Below are 22414 nucleotides of genomic sequence, written 5' to 3'. Positions count from 1 at the left end.
CGTTTACTGAAATAATATTTTTCAAGCTGTTGAGTTGCTTTTTATTTGGGGGTTCGCAGCAAATGAGTTTCTAAGCGTAAATAAATCTTTCACTGCCCTCCGCGGAAGCTTCCATTATTATCATTTAATATAAGGCGGCGTTCGCGGGCTGGCGGCGGGACCCGCTCGACTTCGCGTTGTCACTACCCATATAACGCTAGTTAAAATGCAGCTAACCGCAGTTAAATATGGAATAGTTTGTTCGTGCGTCGGTAAGCGGTTAATTTTATCGCGTTGTGAGCGGGCCTCATACTGCGGCGAGATCCAATTGTTCAAAATGAATTAGTTTCTCCCTGTGTTTAACAGAAAATGTTTTCGCGCCATTTGCAATTATGGCGATCGCTTTTGCTGGCGGCCGGTGGAGACGCCTTTACGACTTTATTTATGCTGATATTAAAAAACGCTGTGGGGAAGCAATAACTAGTATCTATGCAAGATATTATATTGCTGGCACAGCTACCTTCATTTATAAAGCTACCCGGCTTAAATTATCGCGATCTTTACTGTGCTGTCCGATAAAATCGCGAACGTTTAAATGCAATTTGGTTTGCTCGTTATTTGCGGTTTATCTTTCTTTGTGAACATATTACAAACGAACCAAAAATTCATGCACTATTAATTTATTTTAATTTCGTGTTCGGTGAAGTTTTCCGATAACATATCGAAATACAGTATTTATTTTATGAAATTATACGGCTTGTTAACCTCTGTGTAATTTTTCCATGCCAATGTTTAAATAAATTCCGTGCCTTCGATAACGAGACGCAGAACTACCTTGATAGTTGTATTTATTTATACATAAGAACTGATATTGCGTTAACTAACACCTCAACTCGCCGGTTATACTATGCTCCTATGTAATAATAATAATGAACAGACATAATTGTCGGAAGCAAAAAAAACGAAAAATAAATAAAAACAAAAGATTCTGAAGAATTGAGTTTCATTTGACGTAGCAATCAATATAGTCATGAATAATCCACACAACACAGTTTGTAATCCCACTCGGCTCGTATTCGCACACACATGTAGATGCACTAATGTTTGTCTTGATACGGTCAAGGCACACTGAAACATTGTATACAAAAGGACCGTATGTACCACATTTTATCATCATGCGGATTTTTGACCATTTTATGACCATGCACATTCACCATAGAAGACGTACCAGGTACCCACTTTGAAAAAAACGGTGATAATTGCGTTGAAACTACTACCCTTACTGGGATAAAATATAGCCTATGTTACTCGGGAAGAGTGTGGCTTTGCAACAGTGAAAGAATTTTCCAAACCGGTTCTGTCATACACAAACATTTCCTATTTATTATATTAGTATAAATAATAATTTATAAAATAAACAACATAAACCGATGCATTTCTGAAGTACTTGAAAGAGCATTTATCATATCATCATCTTTTGCATTCAGCCTCATTTGATAAATGGTACGATATGGAACGGTGCACGGTTAAAATAATGATGAATCCTGATATTCATGAACGAAAATCTACGTCGCATGCAAATAATGTTCAGATATTTTGTCATTACAACCACGTGCATTAGCTTCAAATACTTTTAACTGATGTAGGTAATTTGGTGACTCAGTGTCACGGGTGAATCTTATTAAGCCGCTACCGCTACTTTTACAACTGCTACTAACACTCTACGAACACTGCTACTTATACTTCACGATTCCTCTCCTGCCAGATAACACTTTTTTAAGCAAACCCACTTCCAGTAGACGAGATATTCATTTTCCGATTTTATCCACTGCACTTTTTTACTCCCTATCTAAATCTACCACCTAACACTAGAACGTATTGTGCAAAAATATTTCGAAAGAGGTTCTTACTAACCAATACCCATGATACAAATATCCCAAAATCCATTGGAGCCAAAACTCATAAGTAGATACGCCACAAACCCTTCGTATAAGCATATCCACATAAGCAAGGTAGTAAAGAAGGCACCCGAAGTCGGGCGGCGTCAAATCCACAAGTTATTCCAATATCCCAATATCCGCCGAGACGGCGACCTGTGTATATCAACATGGCGGATACATGGTGCACTCATAAAGTATACTGCCAGACACTAGAGGTAAGAAATGTTACTGTTTGAAAACAATTCGGAAATATATCTTACTACCGTTTGAACACTTATGGTATAACTTAGGTGTAATACCTATGTGGGTTGCTTATGATAATCACGAGAGAGTCATATTAAGACGCATTTTTTTTTTACTTTTATAGCATTTGTATACTTTATCGTAAAGAGGCACGACAAAATCAAATCTGCCCAAGTAAACATTAAAAGCATGTAGCACTTCAGCATTCTGTGGAGGTATCTAACGCGAATCGAGTTAGACCCTCGTTCGCGTCGCATCAAAATCCTTCATTTCGTAAATCTTGGAAACGCAACATACGTAAGAAAAATCTGAAGCTACTTACGTTCGCACTTACGTTCGCTTACAAATCTTATTTGTGCTCGTTTCGAAGGAAATTCGTCTCGTGTAATATTGCTACTTTTATTGCTGTAGATACAAGACAGGTGACTCAGTACTTGTCTAGCTCTGAACACAAAATCTATGAACGTAGCTAGATTACCTAGTGTTACAAGATCTATGTCGCTGGTAAAATTAAACTGGTTCTATTTATGGTCTGTGCTGCGATGTGTGAATAAGAATTGCTTTTGTCTATTTAAATAAAAATAAACCAATTCCATTGTAAGGTCCCACTGAATAAGAATATGAAAACAAATCAAATTATGACAGATATTCACAAATACGATAACAAAATAATATAACAAGCTTTAAAATACGTTTTAGTAAACATTTCATTATGATAGTAACATTTTTCAAATGGTTTAATGTGCCAGCCACAAATCAGCTCGCATGGATTCAAAAGTGCACTTTATTTCGGAGAACACTAAAATCCATTGACACACAGCGCGGATTTTACGAAATCATACTGGATCGCTGGTTGGCTGGAGGCCTGTCTGCAGAATACAAATCCAAGGTGATACCTGACCAGAACACCTAGACCCCTCGTGTCTTTTAAAATACCTTCGTACAATTCCTCTAACATTAAGATGCGGAGACGAGGGAGGTCAAGCAATGGTGGCTGCACCAGCCAAGCAGGCGACCACCTGAGATTTCAATTTTGCGACGCTGAATAAATTTATTCGTATTTCACCGCCTTCTTTGTTGAACTTATCAACATAAAGCAATACCGGAATGGGAATGTAATGCGATTCTGTTCCTTAAATAATATTGTAGAACAGGTTTCAGGATTTCCTAAAAAGGGCAATGTGGATAATTATCTCATAATATCCTAAATTATTATGTCGAGAATAGCTCTGCAGCTAGGTGAGAATTTCAAGGTATTGTTGTGGGTATATTGTTTAGTATCAACTCATGCAAAACATTATCTGAATGGGAAACTCAATTCGCTACACACAATAGTAAATAGCAAACAAATAATTACCTTCAAACAGGATAATTGCTTAATTGTTCCAGTTAAACGATTGATCAACCGCTATCATTTTACTTGAATTAAATTCCCATTCAATGGAATAATTACCGCGGTAATGGGCCAAATATAAAACGAACGTTTTAAACTGACACTTTTTTTAAGTGCGCCATATTGTTTGGCTTATAGCCAAGTGGCTCTATCAGTTGGCCACGCCGCACATCCACCGCAGAACGTATATCACAAATATTTTAATAGTGACATGCCAAACAAAATCTGGCATTATTACATTTTTTTGGGAAACTTCGAAACATTTCCATTACGTTATTCGTGCCCCTTTCCTTTCTGAATAATTCAACAATCCCGACGTGAGTGAGAGAGAGCGCAAGAAGGAGCCATTAACGTGATTGCAACAAAATATTATTGTCTCTCTCTGTTCATCTGAAAATATGAAATATCTTTCCTTTGATTAATATTCCAGTAAAACGCTCGAATATAAAAATATCGTCTGATTTAAAATGTATAAAATTTAAAATTCATAAGAAATGAAAACCATTTAAAAAAATTTACTGTTCTTATGTTCTTCATATTATGTACTTCCAAAAAACCTCTTCCCATACACAAACCTGTTAAAATCCATTCAATCCATCAAATAACACCACGAACTTGATAGCAAAACAAAATGAAAGAAAAACTCTGGAAAATAATCCACAGCGTATCTCGTGACTCGTGAGCGGTAAGTGAAATGACTTATTGAGATAAATCGTTTACCGAACACTCCAAATCGAATTTCTTGAAAACCCACAGGATTATGTTTAGAAGATTCTATATACTTAAATCTGTATCTCCGAGGAACCGCACGACGTTTATTTTATTTTCTAAATGTGTTTTAAATGTAGTGCTAAATCGAATGAATTGGGAATATAAATGAGTTAGACAGTAAAAAACAGTCATAAATCATATTTATTTATTTTAATGGGCTTTACAAAAACAATCATCAAAAAGGGTAGGTCAGTCAGGTCACAATAAATAGGTAAATTTTTGCAAGTAAAATTTGTTTTCCTAATTACGCCCATGGATTTATAAACTACATTTTTCAATTCATGAAGCATCGCGATCTCTATACAAAATCAAAGCGCTTTTCAGATCTAAACAAACAAGCCTGAACACGAAGGTATTGAGAACGAACTTTAATTAAACTAAACGAACACAATACACTACTTAATCTACAATAACTGATTGGAAGAGTCATGATTGTGTCTCGGAGTAAACACCTTAAGCCGTCCGTGATTATAGGGAGAAGATCCGGACAGCCGAGCACCCGGACGGTCGGCTGGGCGCCCCGGACGCCTCGGGCGGAGCACGTTACGCCAGAATGCAGAAAATGTGTTCTGTTTTATTAGAGGGGCCAATAAATTCTGTACGTGAGGTGACGCGACGGATCACCTCTAGTGTCACGTGGAAAAATATATACCCTTTGTTACCTTTCAGTCAACGTGTAGGTGGAAGTTTTCACATCAGGTAAAGCTTTTGTTTTTCAATTAGATGATTCATCGTGAAGTAAACATAACTATATATTTTGTCGTGGTTGTATGTCTAATCAGAGATAGTGAACACATACCTAATAGTCGTTTGTTTGTCGTTCACAAAAGACAGCCAAAGTAATTACTATTTTATATAGGTACACTTACGAGAAGTGAGATTTATAAAGCAACACTAGATAGAATATATTGACGAACACAAATAGCTTATATCTGAACATCAAAAAAATCTATTTCGACAGGCGAACAGCAATCTCGATCCAAATATCATGTTCTGTATTCTGTTATAATAAACGAGATATTTTACGTTATAAGGCTATACGTAGGCTGTCGGATATCTATCGCGGACACGTTCAGTCTATCCCGGGGACATATTTTGCAATTTCATTTCCCCTGGGAGGCAGACACGGTGTGCGCGACACCTTATTCTTTACCAACTTTAATATTTCTCGACGTAATCTCCTGACCTGTCCGTTGAACGCAATAAACGATGACTTTCTAAATACATTTTCGTAAATATACTCGTAGACGTGGAAACCGAAAACCATAGGTGGTTATTTTTCTTGCTTTTTACTAGTTTGAACCAGAGGTTTCAGTGGCATCCAGTAGGAAATAAAAGTAGCCTATAGCTTTCCTCGATAAATAAGCTAACTATATATAACATTACATTACAAAAATTTCAAGCTTAGCGCGTTCAAACAAGGTTTCTGCTGCAACTTTATCTGCGTAGATTTCAAATTAACTGAAGTGTTAGCTTCTTTCCCAGTAGCATAGACTAGTTTAATAAACGGGCAATCCTACTGTGAAAGATTTATTCCACCTCTGTTTAACCCCTATGAAAACTGGTGGATTTTTATTTTACTATGTCTCCTAAAATATGAGTGTTTGAACGTTGAATACTTTTCTAACCCCACTGTGATACTTATCTGCTTTTATCCATTCAGTCTCTCAATAGTAGAAAAGGTTCATTTCCGATAAGCCGCTTTGACAAACTAAAATACAAAAGCTATCTCTTTATTATCTGAGCATGATAAAAGTCGAGGTTTTTATAGAACCTTATTTAATAAATGGCTTAAGAGTTTTTTGTAGCAGTGACTTACCTAGTTGAAAAGAAAATAATGTTCATTTTAGATAAACTGTGGTCCGCTATCAACCATCTGTTTCTTTTTACTTTTATTCATATCAAAAGTCTACTTTCAATTGAATACTTGTCAAAGGTTATTAAGCATCGATATGCTTGCTACGGACATGGAACATTCACTATTAATCAAGCAACGCCTTGGTGGCAGGTCTCAAGCTGTCCAAATCCAACTGGTTCTGGCAATCGAACTAGCTCGTCGGTGCAGCTTATGACAAGCTACGGTATAGCATAACGGGTTCGTAATTTTGTAATATGTATCTTTTTTATTGATTTGAAAAAAGTGAGGTCCTTATTAATTTTCAGGCAATATCAACATAGCCACGTTTTCAAAAACTATCGAAGTCAAACTTCCAATTGCTTATCATCAGTTTGTTGATTTAATTTAATTAAAAAACGTAAATGTTCTGTTTAAAAAGTAGATATTGTTCAAAAAACAGGATGAAGTTTCAGCTAGATTTTACCGAATTGAAAAACGTAAAACCGCCGGACAATTCCATTTACGGCTCAGCCTCATTCCTTGTCCGTACCAAAACAAAGAGGAAGCGTAAATAAGAGTTCGCATTTAAAATTCTCTAAGGCAATTTACATCTATATATCCCGGGCATAAATTCTGTCTATAAGGGAGCAAGTCAGATGCAGCAAGTACTCTTAGTGGTCGGCCGCCGCGATTTTTACAAGTGCGCCCATTACCACATTTAATTAAATCCTCACTGTTTTAATTTGACTTGGTAACGCGGTGAAATTACTACAGCGCGTTGCATTCCCGCAAAATGATTAAAAAGATGAATTAATGGCTCGCAAATTGTTTCAAAAGCGTTTTGTGTTTTGTGCCTGTAATACATTGAATTGGATGTTGTTAATCCACTTTATTAATTCTGAATTGGTTTTGAGTATTATCTGATTAATAGTTTACCACACCCTGCCTATACAATTGATAAAAAGTATACATAAATGTATTTATATGGCGTAAGTGTGTAAAACATGAAGCATTTACAACCATGAAGCCTTGATAAACGATAAGTACCATGTACCATTACCGCACTTTCAGTATTAAAATTATGCATCTGATAATTCCATGATTCGCTCTGATGTTGTCGAACATAGTACCCTAATTACTTAACACGCGGCTTTCACAGTTCACTTATGTTTGCTACGTGTTTGTAAATGCATTCGTTGTGTCTACAAACATATATTTCATCGAATTGCCATAATTTAATGTAATTCAAATTAAAATCAATGACACAGGCCGTTATACAAGCAGTCTTTCAACCTTACTAAATTGATAGCGAACTCTTTACATGTCTATTTACTTTGACAATTCGACATTTTATATTTTCATTTTCAAGTAAATACACGCATGTTTTTGTGCCGTGAGTACAATATTTTCCCAGTTTAAATATGATGAAAATATTTCCAAAGGCTCGCTGTTTTATTTGAAGTAGTGCAGGGTATTCATTTCATAAAATATAAAAAGGTACGCAAATCATATTGCAGTATGTAGGTTCACGCTTTATTTACTTTGTTTGACGGCCCCATTTACTGCATGTGTGTGACAAGCCGCGCCGACGCGCTCCGACGAACACTTTTTTCACAAAACGCCCTGAAACAAACTGACGCAACTTTTTAGGACCAAACAAAACAGAACAAAATTCATGTTCCATGAAAACAATTTAGTTAAAAACTGATCCTTTTTTTCGTTTAAAAGATCTAATTGAACCTGTGTAGAATACCTACCTGACGTGATTTCTTTTCAAAAAATGTTTAATTAGGCTTGCCCGCAGATTTCCACGTTTTATTCCGCAAACGAACGCAAAGTATTTTGAAAACTAATTTCGAGTGCTATCCAGCAAAAGGTAGGGCTATTGAGACTCATGAAAACACGCTAAATTCAAAAAAGCAATGGAAATCCAACTTTTCGACGAGCGTTTTTTTATGTGAATATGAAAACGGTGTGTGTGGAACACGCTGACGGCCGTGCTATCTCCACTAGTTCGGTTCAGAAGAATAATTTTTAGGGAGTGTATTTTTTGCTGTGGCCGGTGGCCGGTCGACGCTAGCGTTTTATTGCACACTATTCCGGCGAATAAACGCGCTAGGGGGGGTAATGGACCGGCTGAGGGGGGCCCACTCCCTCCCGCTCGCTGTATTGGCTGCGAATATTGAATATTTTTGCCGTGTTGCGAAGCTAGGCTATGCGCGGGTAACCACTAATCAGTGGCCCGTGATGTACGACTGTTTATTACCGCACACTTTACATAATACGCTTGTATTCGTCGTATTTGTAAAGCTTGGGATAGTGATGTTGACGCTAATTAACAATGAAATATCGCGCGACGGAACGCATCCGATAATTTACAATCGTAATCAAATAAATCCGAATGGAATTCTGTCTGCCCCACTTTCACGGATTACAGGTACGATTGTACTGATGTTGACAAAATTTCTGCCAGAGCTAATAGACAAATATCGAAATACATTCAGACATATAAATAAGTTCCGAGAATATGAGTAAGACCTCGAGCCAAGCGAGCTAGTTAAATAGGTACAGTTTATTTGATGATTACCTAACTTAGGTGAGCACTAAGTGAATAAATATTTAGCGTACATACTTATTTGATGCCAGCAAACATTTCCAACCAAAATTCGCCACAAAAGCCTCGCTTATAAATAAACATATGAAGTATGAACATAACTGAAACAGGCAACACCCCGATACGTGTTCATGACAGGGTTTTTAGCGATTTTCTCTTGAACCGTAAGAACCCTTACAGGGTGGGTAGGCCTACCCCAGCCTGGGTTAAGTAAACGCAGCACCATTATAGACTCCTTGAAGCTGTAACAATAACAGTTCCTTTCAGTTTCGGGAAATTACCGAGAAGCAATGGCCTGTGTAACTGTGTATTAGCTTTGTGATGACGCTCTTTTGTTTCTTTAACGCGCTGGGAATAGATCACTTGTGTATCTTTCTTATTTTCAAACTTCAGAGACATAATACAGTAGGGTATGAGTTTAAAATTAAAAGAAAAATTAAACAATCATCAGTCGAATTTATCAAACGACGCTTAGGTAATATTCCCCGCTTTTTGACATCATAATTGTAAAACTTAAGAAACATAGGTAGGTAATTACTAATCGTCCCCATAAACAACTTCAAACACTCGTATACCTATTTGGAAGTAAACTCGCCTACTTAACGGCCTTAATTTACCACCGGTTATAATTGAATGTTGCCCTTAATTAATTTATTCGAAAACCTAATTGCCCATCGCAATCAATTTGGCGTAACAGGACGTCCAATTAAACCGTAACGATGTAATATTAATCATCAACTGTGATATTAATAACGCTATTTGAAGCAGTTTTTTTAATGGATTTATTTTGCCTAGTTTATAACTGTAAAATGCTAGATAACCTTAACTTAGTAGATTGTCAAAGTTTTTTTTGGTCCCAACATAAAAAGTCAACTTAATGAGACCCTGAGTAAATGAAGCCTAAAGATAAAATTTGGCCACGACTTTGAGTTAACCCGTGCGTACTTTGAAGCAGAAATACCAAGATACCTGACTGTAAAAATACGCAAATAATTCCGTTTAAAAAGTTTCATTTCACTGAAGTTTTTATTACTGAGCCAGCCAGCGCACTTGAAATCACAAACATACCGCAATGCCTCTTTTAAATTCGACTCCGACGTCAAAACTTGGATAGTTTCAAAGTGGGTTAAAAATCAAGCAGGCTTGCAGAGCGAGTAGTTCGAAATACTCTGTACTACATATCTATGGCATCAAGTATTCCGTTGGAAAAAGTTGCAAGTTAACGACGCGGCGTACGTAGGACTTGTCGCGAAACCGAGCGATTGTATGCACATTTGCTTAGTCGCCAAGTGACGGGAAAGTTTAGCAATCTTTAGGGAACGAAAATGTGAAGCGAACACGGTTTTACACTTGCACTTATGTAGTTCAAAGAATTTATTTTTCAAACGCGTGTTAAAGGGAAAGTTTCGTGAAATATTTAAGCGATAAAACTGGGAAAATATGCTTATAACTTTACGCTGATAAAAAGTTTGAGATGTAGTTTATATTCGGAGATGAAAAGGTCAAAAAAGTTCATCTACTCATAGTTGGCGGATCCCGACGTTCTAGTGCTATCTATAATCTTCTTGAAGCGCCCACCACACCCAGATACATGAATTATTCTTAAAGCAAGCTACCGCTTCGTCTGGCGACCTTCGGTATACCAGCCCGAATTAGTAACTTCGATCGATTGAAGTTTTTTTTTCTTTGCTTATAAGAAGGAACTACATCTGACCGACTGTCTAGCTAGAAAACTGCGAGTTGGCCGTCTCATTTACGTAAATCCTTGGTATGGTATGGTCTATGGAAGACAAAAAATCGCTGAAACTTGGCTGAAACCCTGTATGTTTCATAAAATACCTACTCCAGTTAAGATTAATTACAGGTAAATTGCAATTTTCCATTACAATTCAATTTACATGTTGGTTTTATTTATTTAACTTAATTAAATATTAATATGTTATTTATTCATATAATATCCCGGGTAATGTGGTCATTATTGCAAATAAAATGGATTTAGCTTGATTTAATTTAATCATGTATACGGCACGAAATGATAAACGAAAGGAGTGGTATATATGTCGCAGGGATATGATAAAAATGGGGATTTGATGAATTCCCTAAGGGATTTGATCAAATCACGGAGGATGTTAAAATAACAACACGATTTTATCTTTTCCCTAAACAAATCTAGTGAATTGAACAAATCCCTTAACTGGTTCAGTGAAATGACAAAAATAAAATTTATCATATCCCTGCGACATAACCAGGCTGATTACAAAAGAGTAGCTCTTGTTAAAAGTTCCGAGTAAAGAATGTAAGTAGTTTGAACTTTATGGACTCTTATAGAGCAACTTACAGTCGGGAAATCATCTTAAATATGAACGATTATGCATATGTTTGTATTATTGTTCTCTGTTCATATATTTTTACAGTAGGTACATTGTAACACATTAACACGATTACCCAACTAAGGACAGTCACACAAGTTCGTTAAGGTACGTACATATTATTAATATTTACCCAGCTTTACACAAAAGTTTGTAGTTTTAATTGTTTTGCAACGAGAGCATTTAGATAACTTTATTATGCATTTTGGAATTGCATGCCGTTGTAGCAGTTGTAGCAAAGGCTACTTTCAATTGTTACAAGCTTAAAGCTGTAGGTACTCTAAGTATCCTACGTTTCTTTTATTGAAAACTGAAAAAAAAAACCTTATCCACGTCGAATGGAGGCGATTTTTTCTTCATATTAGAATCTGAATTCCAGGTCAAGCTCCTGTACCATATAAATACGTACCTACCTACCTACCTGTTAGTAAGTGTAGTTCCACAAGTGCACACGCGTACCCTTGTTCATGCCTCACCAACATCTGCTGCCCTCGCCGATATTTCTCGCACTCAATGCTTCACAATATGCACAGGTTTCCACTTCACGATTTTCCTTTCAATACGCTGCATCGTTTGATTTTATGCAACGTTTTCACTGCACTAGTCTGCGAAGCACTTCATGATAAAAATATTCCGATACACCTGTTACTGCGACTAGATTGAATTCCTGATATATTTTTATGCGTATTTCATTTTATGATTTTTTGGAAATGGAAATCAACAGACATGGTCGTTAGTAGGTAATAGATATTTCCGCCTAAAATGTTTTTCGGGGAATTTTTCCTATCCTTTTTATCTCCGTGAATGTAATACACCAGGACTCATACCACGATATAGACCTATGTAAGTTTGCGTCGGCAAAAGAACAATGGCGGATCATCAATTCTCTTGAGTGCTGTAGAGGAAAATAAGGGATTGTGTTATAGGATGGGCAGCGCTACCTGTATTTTATGTAACGATAGCCATTAGCATTCCGACCTACAGAGAGACGTGATGAAATGCACCCTCTGCGAACCCGCGGCTCCGTAACCCCGACTACAAACTAAGACTTAACTTTATTGTGAGGGACGAGTAATGACCACATTAATAACTTTACTCAAGATATAAATCTGCATGAATGCAATTACACGAGTATTACGCTGAGACACAGCGGTAAATCACCAGTGTTCTAATGTAAAACATATGTAAACAAGGAGATATTTCACACAGCGGGTCCGCTGCGCTTCAGGAGTTTTAATAACAGGTGTGGCTACAAAGGCCGGACGGCGTGCATTGTCGGTGCCTCATCCAAACTGCAAACGAAGCACTCATTTTCTGCAGCCGCAAGCCGCGACGCACCGCGAAAATATTCGCAACAAGTTTGTTGACTGACGGCCGTGTAACGAACCGCCCGGGCTCGATGCAACACGCCATTTTAAAAAGTTGATGGACTAGGGAAAATCACGAGAAAATCTATATACTGTGCCGAGCCTTTTCCTACCTGTTTCGGCACCCAGTCTACCTGGATGCAGCTGATTTACCTACATGAAACGACTGTCCATCTCCTAGTTACCTGGGCAAAGCGACATTTCGGCAAGACTTACTTTTTACTAACCATTAAGAAAGTTTGATTTACTCTAAAGTCTATCAGAAATAACAACAACCAACTAGATTTTACGTACATCTATACTAATATTATAAAGCTGAAGAGTTTGTTTGTTTGAACGCGCTAATCTCAGGAACTACTGGTCCGATTTGAAAATTTCTTTCAGTGTTAGATAGCCCATTTATCGAGGAAGGCTATAGGCTACTTTTTATCCCGGTACGGGAAGTAGTTCCCACGGGATGCGGGTGAAACCGCTGGCAGAAGCTTGTATCTTATAAATATATTAGTAGGTACATTATATGCCTCTCTCCGCTCGGTGCCAAAATATTATGAAAATCCGTGCTGTGGTCTGCGGTGTAGCTGCTTAATTGTGAAAATGTAACGGACAATAGTTCTTTTACAAAAAAGGATGTGCCTGCCAGATGCATTTTCATATAAGTAGTTATACATAGTTGCACTGAGAAATGCATTAAGTAGGTATAGTTAATTATCTTAAGTTATTGATTTTAACATTAAAAAATCTAAAATGCTTCAATCAATCACGAAAAAAATATTTTTGGAAGCATTTTTGGAAAATCTCTTCTTTTTGGAAAATCGGTTAAAAAGTTCGAATGCTTAAAGATAAATCTAAACCAAACATCGCCTACAAATTCAGTGTGATGAGATCTAATAACGAAATACACGTAAAGATAAGTAAACAAATAAGCGAATAATACGGCACATTGCTTTTCGCGAGCCGAGGGAAGAAAACGTTTAATAATGAGACTGCCTATAAACGGGGCTGTTTCTTTTTATTTTACCTCCTCGGCCTTTGTCTTGGAGCTTTGCATTTAACATGACCCGAACCTTACAATCTTTCGTACCATCTACACTTTTTTATATCTGTGTTACCGCGGTACAGTTTTGGGCAGGAAATAGAACGCCCTCTTTATCTGACACAAAGTTGGCAACACTAAGCATTTACGGTTCAGATGCCAAGTGTCGTTTGACGATGGTTTTGGCTCTATTACATATTTTAAGAGAAATGGCACTTAGTGGTGGTTACGGTAAAATGTATTTTTAATGCTTCTTTTTTACTTCATAAAGTTTGATGTAACATTAGATTTTCTTTTCCGTGCTTTTGTTTTGTATGAGATGGAATGAGTAGACGAAGATAGTAACTGCACTATGTTTGCATCGGGATTTCCCGCATGCTGTATAACGACTGAGCTACTGATCAAAAGGAAATCTTTCATATCAGTAGACCAGCCCCGGATCTAGGGGGGGGCAAGCCGGGGCCCATGCCCCGGGCGGCAAATTCAAGGGGCGGCAAAATCAGGTGCCTGACTGATTTTAAATCCTACATCACAGATTACCATAATAGTTACCTACAGGGTCGTCTTAACCTATGGTGCAGGATGTGCGAATAACCCGGGCGCCTCGGTCTCAGGGGCGCCGCGGGACGCCCCACCACCAGGAAACTTCGATGAAATTACACCCGTTTGATAAGGAAGTTCCATCCTATCATGATACTGACAAGCAAAGTTACTAAAAAGTCACCTTCGCTTTGTTTAATTGATCATTTTGATAATTTTTCACTTTTAACATCCTCCAACTAAGTGAAAAAATTCTCGCTCGCTACGCTCGCGGCTAATTGACGATGTAAGTGCTGTTTTTCTGATGGTTTATTATTTTAATGACGCACCGAATCAACAAACGGTTTCTTTTTATTTGTACATAATTCCCAGTTTAATGTGTGAATCTTCAAACAAATAACTTAAAAAGTTCGCGCTCGCTACGCTCGCGGCTTCTTGTTGCTTCACAATGTACTTCATCAGGTACTTTTGTGTCGTAGGCTCAAAAAATTTCGCGCTCGCTTCGCTCGCGCTATATTGTACAGCCATTGCGTTATTAACTTCATAAGTCAAATCCACGCTCTCTTCTTACCTTTTATAAGTCAAATGTAGGAAAAAAAAAATTACGGAGTCCTCAAAAACAAAAAAGTTTGCGCTTCCGACTGCTTGTTACTTTACAGCGCTTTTTAAGACTTATTAACTTTTTGTGTACATTAATCTGTCTCGACTTTCATAACTTAAACCAGGCCAACAGTTTGAGCCTACAATGATTTTGACACTTTTTAAAGTCAAAATCATTGTAACCTACCAAAAAAGTGACTTTCGTTGGTGAAAATAAACATAAGTAGGTAGGCGGGGCGGCATTTTAAAGTTTTTGCCCCGCCTAAAAAAAATTGAAGATCCGGGGCTGCAGTAGACCTTAGCGTAGATCTGAGGGCACGGCAGTGCCCCAGCCAAGACTCGAGCAAAGCGGGCACGGCCGTACTATCTTTTCTCGAAGCGTTTCGCGGCTATTTCAGCCCCTTGTAACTTCCATGTGAACAAAGCTATGAGTTTAGGTTTTCGATGATCAAGAGTAGGTAAGTATTAGAACAAGCTCAGTCTCAAAATTACAAGACTTTTGAATAAATAGTTTACGAGTTATGAGCGATCAAAGTTACACCATTTTGTCACTGACTCACTCACTGACCGATCATCAAAAGTCTAAGGTACTTCTAGCAAACTTAGAACCTTCAAATTTGGCACCAAGATAGGTTACTAGCTACATATAAAGGGAAAATTATAAAAACCTTAAAACTTAATAAAAAAATAGGAAACAAATTTATATTTGCGGTTTTTCAAGAACATTGTGTATGAATTTTGACTGCATTGATAACTTTGTTATTTATTTATGTACAAAATGTTACTATTTGTTTTATTGTTACGTAGTGTGGTATATTGTTATTATGTATTAAATATACATACATATGAATAAAAAAGCTAGGTTAAAATGAAATGAACAATGATAAAATCTTTCATATTAATGCAGTGCGATACATACTGCATGCTCGCTCGATAGATGGCGTTGTCCTGTTCTAAATCGCGCTATGGTTTCGTTACATAGCTTAGTATAAGTATAGTACTTAAAAAAAAAAACAAATAATTACATGTGATAGCGCCATCTACCTCTGAAATAAATCTCTTTTGTTCTAAAAGATATTTGATTCAAAAATTCGTCAATTTCGAAAATTATTATTTTATTTAAAAATTTAAAAAAAATGTTGTTTACGTGCTACTTTAGGTGTAAATATTTAGTTTGTTATATAGTTAGTTAGTTGCATGTAGGTTAATTTAATTTGTTATATACTATAGAATAAAGAGATACTTAGAGAAGAAAGAGACCTACAAAAAATAAATTAGATCCCATCAAAAACATTAAATGTAAAAAAAGCCAATCCTCTACGCAGTTCCTCCACCGTAAAAAGTTTTGAGATCGCATAGAAGCCAAGTCCTGTTCAACTTTAATTGTAATAATAAATCAACATTTTGTGACTATATCAATTAAATAGTTTTGTTCACATTACAATAATATTGTCTTGGCCATGAGCACAAGTTAAAAGTCGCTCCTTGTAATAATGTGTAAATACCATTGAATTGATAAATTCTATATGGACATGATTTTACGATTGGACTGATTATGCACTGAAGAACTTAGACAAGGACTTAAAAGACTTAGAATTTGAGATCACCATGGACTAAACATCCGCCATAGAACATGTGCAGTTCAGTGATGGATGATACTGACTGTCATTTAGTAACGATTGAATAAACTAAATGTATTTAATTCTGTGATATTAAACTCCATGTTTGACTTTCACCTCTCCAAGATATGCTGTATTATATTTGTAGTTTATTGTGCTCATGGCCAAGTCAATATTATTGTAATGTGAACAAAACTATTTAATTGATATAGTCACAAAATGTTGATTTATTATTACAATTAAAGTTGAACAGGACTTGGCTTCTATGCGATCTCAAAACTTTTTACGGTGGAGGAACTGCGTAGAGGATTGGCTTTTTTTACATTTAATGTTTTTGATGGGATTATTTTTAACAGTAGACATTTCATTCCATCTGACGACCCCGATGGCGCAATGGTCACCATGCCGGACTGCCGAACCTGAGGTCCCGGGTTCGATTCCCGGCTCGGTCGACATTTGTGCGATTAGCATGCTTGTTAGCCGTGGTCTGGGTGTAACAATATGTATTTATAAATATGTATATATGTAGCTATATGTAGTTTATCAGTTGTGTTAGCACCCATAACACAAGTTAATTAATAACTTACCATGGGGCTAACCGACCGTGTGTGACAAGGTGTCCCGACTTTATTATATGTCCCGACATTATTATTACATTTTTACATTCAATGATCTTTTAGCATCTATAAAAGATGATTAAAACAATTTTTTACATTACGCAGTATTAGAACATATGTACCTACTTAGCTCGCTTAGCTCAGTATCTAGTGGTACATAATGACAAATGTTGAAAAAATACTTAACACATAGGTAAGTACAACAATACTTAACCCTCGATGTAAGCTGTGAATACTCTAAATACTAGCTCAGAGATATTTTGCAAATGGTCAAAATTTAATTTAATATAGTATAAGAAAGTGGGAGCAAAAAATGTTAGGCTTCTGGCTTAGTGGAACCTCGTATACAGGAAGAGCATTATTATGTTTATGAAAATTAAAGACTTAATTAATGATTAAATAACAGGAATTTTATAATTTATTTGTCATAATTACACTATAATTCACTTAATTCAAGTATGTCACTATTTACACCCTATACCAAACGCGTGACGTACGACGATCCGCGCGGAACAAGACGAATTTGAGCGCGGAGCAAGACGAACTTGAGCGCGACGGCAATATAATTTTGCGATAAACACATAGATAGGTCCACTAGAAAACTTCTTCGCTCTCCGCACGCGTGGTATAGCAAACTCTAAGTCAGTCGAGATCCAACTTCACAAACGCCTGGCGTTCTTGTCAATCACTGTGAATCTTCATTGGATCCGTAAACTGAGCTGTCAGGATGTAGAACAAAGCTGGGGCAGGTACCAGAGATAAGTACCACAGCTCCTTAAATCCAGTTAGAGAGATAATCCCATATGCATGTATCAGCCAATGGCCAAGTAATATCACCAAGTTCCTTGGATTGGTGATAGAAGACATGAGAAGTGCTGGCGCTGACTGCTCAATCTTTATGGAGAAATGAGAGGCTGATGTCATCATTGATATTATTATGATTATGTAGGGAAATGAGCAATCTGTAAAGAAAATAAAGACTTTTATTATAATGTTGGCGTTTACATTAAAGACTCAATCTATACTAATATTATAAAGCTGAAGAGTTTGTTTGTTTGTTTGAACGCGCTTATCTCAGGAACTACTGGTCCGATTTGAAAAATTCTTTCAGTGTTAGACAGCCCATTTATAGGAAGGCTATAGGCTATTTTTTATTTTATACCGGGTTCGTGCAGAGGTTTCCACGGGATGCGGGTGAAACCGCTGGCATTTTTTTCAACTGTCAATTGCTATTATAATTTAGTGCAGATAAGAAACGTTAGTTATTTATTCTTATGAATTTCTTCAATTATTTAATTTCCCTATGTAAACATCAAACACTGGTGTATTTTTATTTATTTTTCACTACCCACCTAGCACTAATTTTTGATTAAAAACAAGGCAAGATTTCTTTAGAACGATGACATTAACATGCAACGTTACACTATATCAAACAGTATCAGTTGCCTATGTACAAAGTATACCTTTAGCCTATAGATATATGTATGTGATATACTTACAAATCAACCCAGCAGCGACAGTATGTATGAGCACAAGTATGGGATAGAAGTACAGAGCGCAGTATATTGCCTTCTTCCCGGGGTTAGCAGAGTCCCAGGTTAGAAGCCAAGGCCTTAGAGTGATGGTCATCAACAGACTGAAGGCATATATTAGGAGAACTACTGTGTATCTGAAATTGGAAGAGAAAAATGGTTGAGTGGAGCTGCTTTTTTATGTTATCCTATATTAAACTTTGAAGATGGAGTAGTGAAACTTATTTGACTATAAGGCTGCAGATTTAGGTAATTATTTATGAGTTTAGATACATCTAAGATGATCAGTTTTACATTAAGCAGACACAAAAAATAACAATGGAACTTCTGACTTCTCTATTTTAAGCCATAAAAAGTTGAATAGCAAAGAAGTATATTTTAGGTGAATTATAACATAATTTTACTTACAATGGATAGACAGCCTCCTGTGTGCAATGCAAAGTCTCCTTATAATCAGGCTGTGGGTTATGCAGCAGTGTATACCAGTCCGACAATGCTTTCGGTGAACAGACATGCAATGCAATTGTGCCAGTTGGAGGCAACACTAGCAAAGCAGCTAATGTGCCTGATGCCACCTCGACAAACGCACATATATGTTGCACCAATATGTTTTTAGTTCTGGAAAAAATATTTTTACTTTTTAGTATTGCAATGCAACCTACTTAGTAATATAACACAGGTCAAAATTGTGTGTTACAGGTATTATCTGGTTAATAATACCCCAATCAGGGTCAGTAGGTCGTCTTAAGTCCTTTACTAATAGAAAGATACATTATTGATGATCTTGAATATTAACTGGGTAGGACTGACAGACTTACCCTTTGCCTACAGCGACCATATCAATGAAAAACCAATGCAAGACCATAGGCAATAGCACCATAAAGCCAAGGTATAGCCCGTCATACAGTGTAGGTTCATCAGTACACGGCACGCAGTAACTGGTGGCATTCGTTCTGAACCCTCGAGGACAGGCTCCGCAGTCGCTCCAGGACCCATCGTCCAGCTCTGTTCGCCCGCAATACAGCCCGGGACAAGTTCTTACAGCCGTCATTATGCAGCAGCAAGGAAGCAATCTCACATAATCTTAACAGTAGCTCTGTGTACACTTAGTTAATGCTAGAATTTGTAATTTTAGATAAATAAACACTGCGAAAGAGCAAAACAATTTGTCAATGTACAACTGTCACTGTCAGTAAAATAACGTCAATTTTGACGTGCTATTTTATTCGTTCAGAAATATTTGCCGTAGGCCGTAACTATACTCTATCCACGGAAGCAAGAGCTAAAAGGTAAACAAAGAATGACACTTTTTCAAGATGGCGGTATAACCCGACCGATGACAAAATCACACATACTGCGAACATTTTACACAAAAATGTGACGTTTTGTCATCAGTCGGGTTATACCGCCATATTGAAAAAGTGTCATTCTTTGTTTAGCTTTTAGCTCTTGCTTCCGTGGATAGAGTATAGCATCACAGTGCCAATAGCGTGACGCCTTTTATTCTAAGATGATAGTCAGAAAATGAATACATACGTACAAATTCAGGCTTGGACAATAATGTTACAACAGACATCCTACTTATATTATAAATGTGAAAGTTTGTGAGAATGTATGGATGTATGTTTGTTATTCAATCACGCAAAAACACATGGACCGATTTGATTGAAATTTGGTATGTAGATAGGTGATACCCTGGATTAACACATAGGCTACTTTTTATCAACACACCACGCGGGTGAAGCCGCTGGCGGAAGCTAGTACTTCATATACTTGTAGCATTCGAAGTATGGCAAGTAGATATTAATTTCCGCTACTAATTTTTGAAACAAAATGCTCTATTCAAATTCCTCCAATTGAACGAATTATAATAAAACCATTTATAATAAACAAAAATAATTTAATTTTCAATAAATTATACATTGACACTGTATTGCTTACAGTGCCTTAAACTTCCCAGACCTATCTAGTCCACGATAAAGCCAAAATCGTCTCCGCACACTTCTTACTACAGCGCGTATCATGAAGTAGGATAGGCAAAGAGCTAGTGAAATTGCTATTAACAGATAGCAGGCGATATCCAGCAGATAGTATCTAAACGAAGATATTCCTATAGCAGGAGAGCGTAACTGTCGTGCTTCACGGTTGCGCAGAAGGTACTCAGTCCACCAAACGGCGTCGTCAGGACCTGATATTAAAGGATTCACAACAGTGCTCTTTACTTTTACCATTGCGTTTTTGTACCTAGAAGGGAAAACACAAATGTTTAATATAAAGTGTGTACGATCGATATTGACACATCGGCTTATGTCTTAATTATAATGGATGTTGAATTAAGTAGGCAGGTACCTACGCAGAAATCTGTCTTTATATGAAAGTGGAATACATATAAACAATTACTTACTTTTCGTTAGAAGCCACGGCATTAATAGTAGCTATCACAGTTTCCTTATCCAAATTATAAGGATCCAGAATTTCGCCTGCCCCATGTTTAGTGATCTCATTGATGAAAACTTTTCGTGATTTGACGAGTGGCAGCCCGATGATTGGTACTCCGTAGAACACTGCTTCCTCCAAGGATCTAGATCCTCCGTTCGTTATAAAAGCTTTAACATTGGGATGAGCTAGAATAAAGAAATGAGGTTAATGTTTAGTAGGTAGGTAAATTAATTACCTAAACACATGGCTTTACATAAGCAAGTTATAGAGGCTTTTAGTCAATATCATACTTACCCAAGACCTGTTGCTGAGGGAACCAAGAGTGAGTTATAACATTTGCAGGCTTCGTAATCATGGTCGTGTTAGCAATCTTCCAGAGTACTGTGAATGGCAGTTCTCCGAAAGAGTCAGCTAGTGTTTGTAATAAAGGAACTGCCAGCTGCTCAGACTCTTGCACCGCTCCCAAACTGAAGTATACGACGCCTTTCGTTGAAGACTCCAGGAGGTTAAATAGTTCCTGCAAAATAATATCATAGGAGATGAACAAAATGTAAGTAGGTAATGATCTTAATCAATTAAACCCAATTAAAGAAACTATACCTGTGGCAAACTTAGCCCAGGTGTTATATGCATACGATCAACGTATACGACAGATGGGGCGCTCGGCCTATTCCCAATCAAAGCAGGATTGCTGGCCACGAACAACAAGTCAATATCATGTTCCACCTCCAGGAGGCTTCGCTTCAATCCAAATAGCTTCTTAGCTGCCAGTTCGCAAAGAGGCAGGTAATTATTGTAGTATTCGCCCCTACTTTTGTATTGCCGATAGACTTCTGAAATTCTGTCCCAGTGACCTAAATTTCCGTAGCTCAGAGAGTTGACATCAGGGTACAAAATAGGATGAATGGGATTGCCTTTTGACTCGTATTGATGAATCTTGCCGCTTGATGTGGTGATGGCTATATGAGGGGCCTTATATTTCTCTGCAACTGCATACAACAGAGGGACATCTGCTTCTGTGATAACTAAATCGAAGCTTATCGTCGGGTTGATGAGAAGAGCCGTCATTGGTTTTGACTTTAATTGTGCTATTGCTAATTTCACCGAAAACTCGTTAATTGCCTTCTGTCTGGGATAGTAATCGTCTGTGTTCGTCATCAACAGTTTGAACTCATCCCAGTAGGGTGACGAGTCTTGTCCTACATCGAGTTCCACAATTCTGTCAACCTCTGGAAATTGGAAATGTCCTGGGTATGGGGTCATGACGACTACATTATGTCCTCTTTGAGCGAGTCGTGATACATATCCTCTGTAAACTAAGTGGTCACTATATGAGAGTGAAGAGAAGAGCGCAAGGATAGATGCACCTTTCACTGCATGACACATAAATGCCAAAATAAGCACTGCACAAAAAATTTTTAGCCCCATCTTCGTAACTAGATAGCGATACGTGCAATAAGTGTGACCGTTCACTGATAATGTGGATTAATAAAAGAGGGCATTAAAGAAAAACACAATAGG

General features: G+C 37.2%; 2 protein-coding genes across 2 annotated transcripts; both read right to left on the bottom strand.

Moving 5' to 3' along the window:
- Positions 1-17463: 17463 nt before the first annotated feature.
- On the bottom strand, positions 17464-19647 carry LOC110373491 (JNK1/MAPK8-associated membrane protein). The gene is made up of 4 exons (XM_021330771.3): positions 19273-19647; positions 18863-19072; positions 18422-18591; positions 17464-17884 (listed from the first exon to the last, which is right to left on the bottom strand). Exons 1-4 carry the CDS (start codon positions 19503-19505, stop codon positions 17604-17606), a joined length of 894 nt encoding a protein of 297 aa, XP_021186446.1. The 5' UTR covers positions 19506-19647; the 3' UTR covers positions 17464-17603.
- A 693-nt stretch (positions 19648-20340) lies between these two features.
- LOC110373493 (UDP-glycosyltransferase UGT5) lies at positions 20341-22391 on the bottom strand. Its single transcript, XM_021330773.3, has 4 exons — positions 21494-22391; positions 21188-21410; positions 20859-21078; positions 20341-20698 (listed from the first exon to the last, which is right to left on the bottom strand). Exons 1-4 carry the CDS (start codon positions 22319-22321, stop codon positions 20392-20394), a joined length of 1578 nt encoding a protein of 525 aa, XP_021186448.3. The 5' UTR covers positions 22322-22391; the 3' UTR covers positions 20341-20391.
- Between the last annotated feature and the right edge of the window lie 23 nt (positions 22392-22414).

This window comes from Helicoverpa armigera, chromosome 20 (assembly GCF_030705265.1).
Source record: "Helicoverpa armigera isolate CAAS_96S chromosome 20, ASM3070526v1, whole genome shotgun sequence".
Taxonomy (NCBI): Eukaryota; Metazoa; Arthropoda; class Insecta; order Lepidoptera; family Noctuidae; genus Helicoverpa; species Helicoverpa armigera.
The sequence above is the reverse complement of the archived record's forward strand: the minus strand, read 5'-3'. Positions and strand labels throughout refer to the sequence as shown.

What these genes read in the sequence shown, in the direction of transcription:
- LOC110373491 (XM_021330771.3), bottom strand. Translation starts at nt 19,505, where the DNA reads ATGACGGCTGTAAGAACTTGTCCCGGGCTGTATTGCGGGCGAACAGAG. An exon ending in ATGGTCGCTGTAGGCAAAGG is followed by an intron (nt 19,073 to 19,272) that starts GTAAGTCTGTCA and finishes TATTTTTTCCAG; the next exon opens with AACTAAAAACATATTGGTGC. An exon ending in CAGGAGGCTGTCTATCCATT is followed by an intron (nt 18,592 to 18,862) that starts GTAAGTAAAATT and finishes TTCCAATTTCAG; the next exon opens with ATACACAGTAGTTCTCCTAA.
- LOC110373493 (XM_021330773.3), bottom strand. Translation starts at nt 22,321, where the DNA reads ATGGGGCTAAAAATTTTTTGTGCAGTGCTTATTTTGGCATTTATGTGT. An exon ending in CCCTCAGCAACAGGTCTTGG is followed by an intron (nt 21,079 to 21,187) that starts GTAAGTATGATA and finishes TCTTTATTCTAG; the next exon opens with CTCATCCCAATGTTAAAGCT. An exon ending in GCCGTGGCTTCTAACGAAAA is followed by an intron (nt 20,699 to 20,858) that starts GTAAGTAATTGT and finishes TTTCCCTTCTAG; the next exon opens with GTACAAAAACGCAATGGTAA.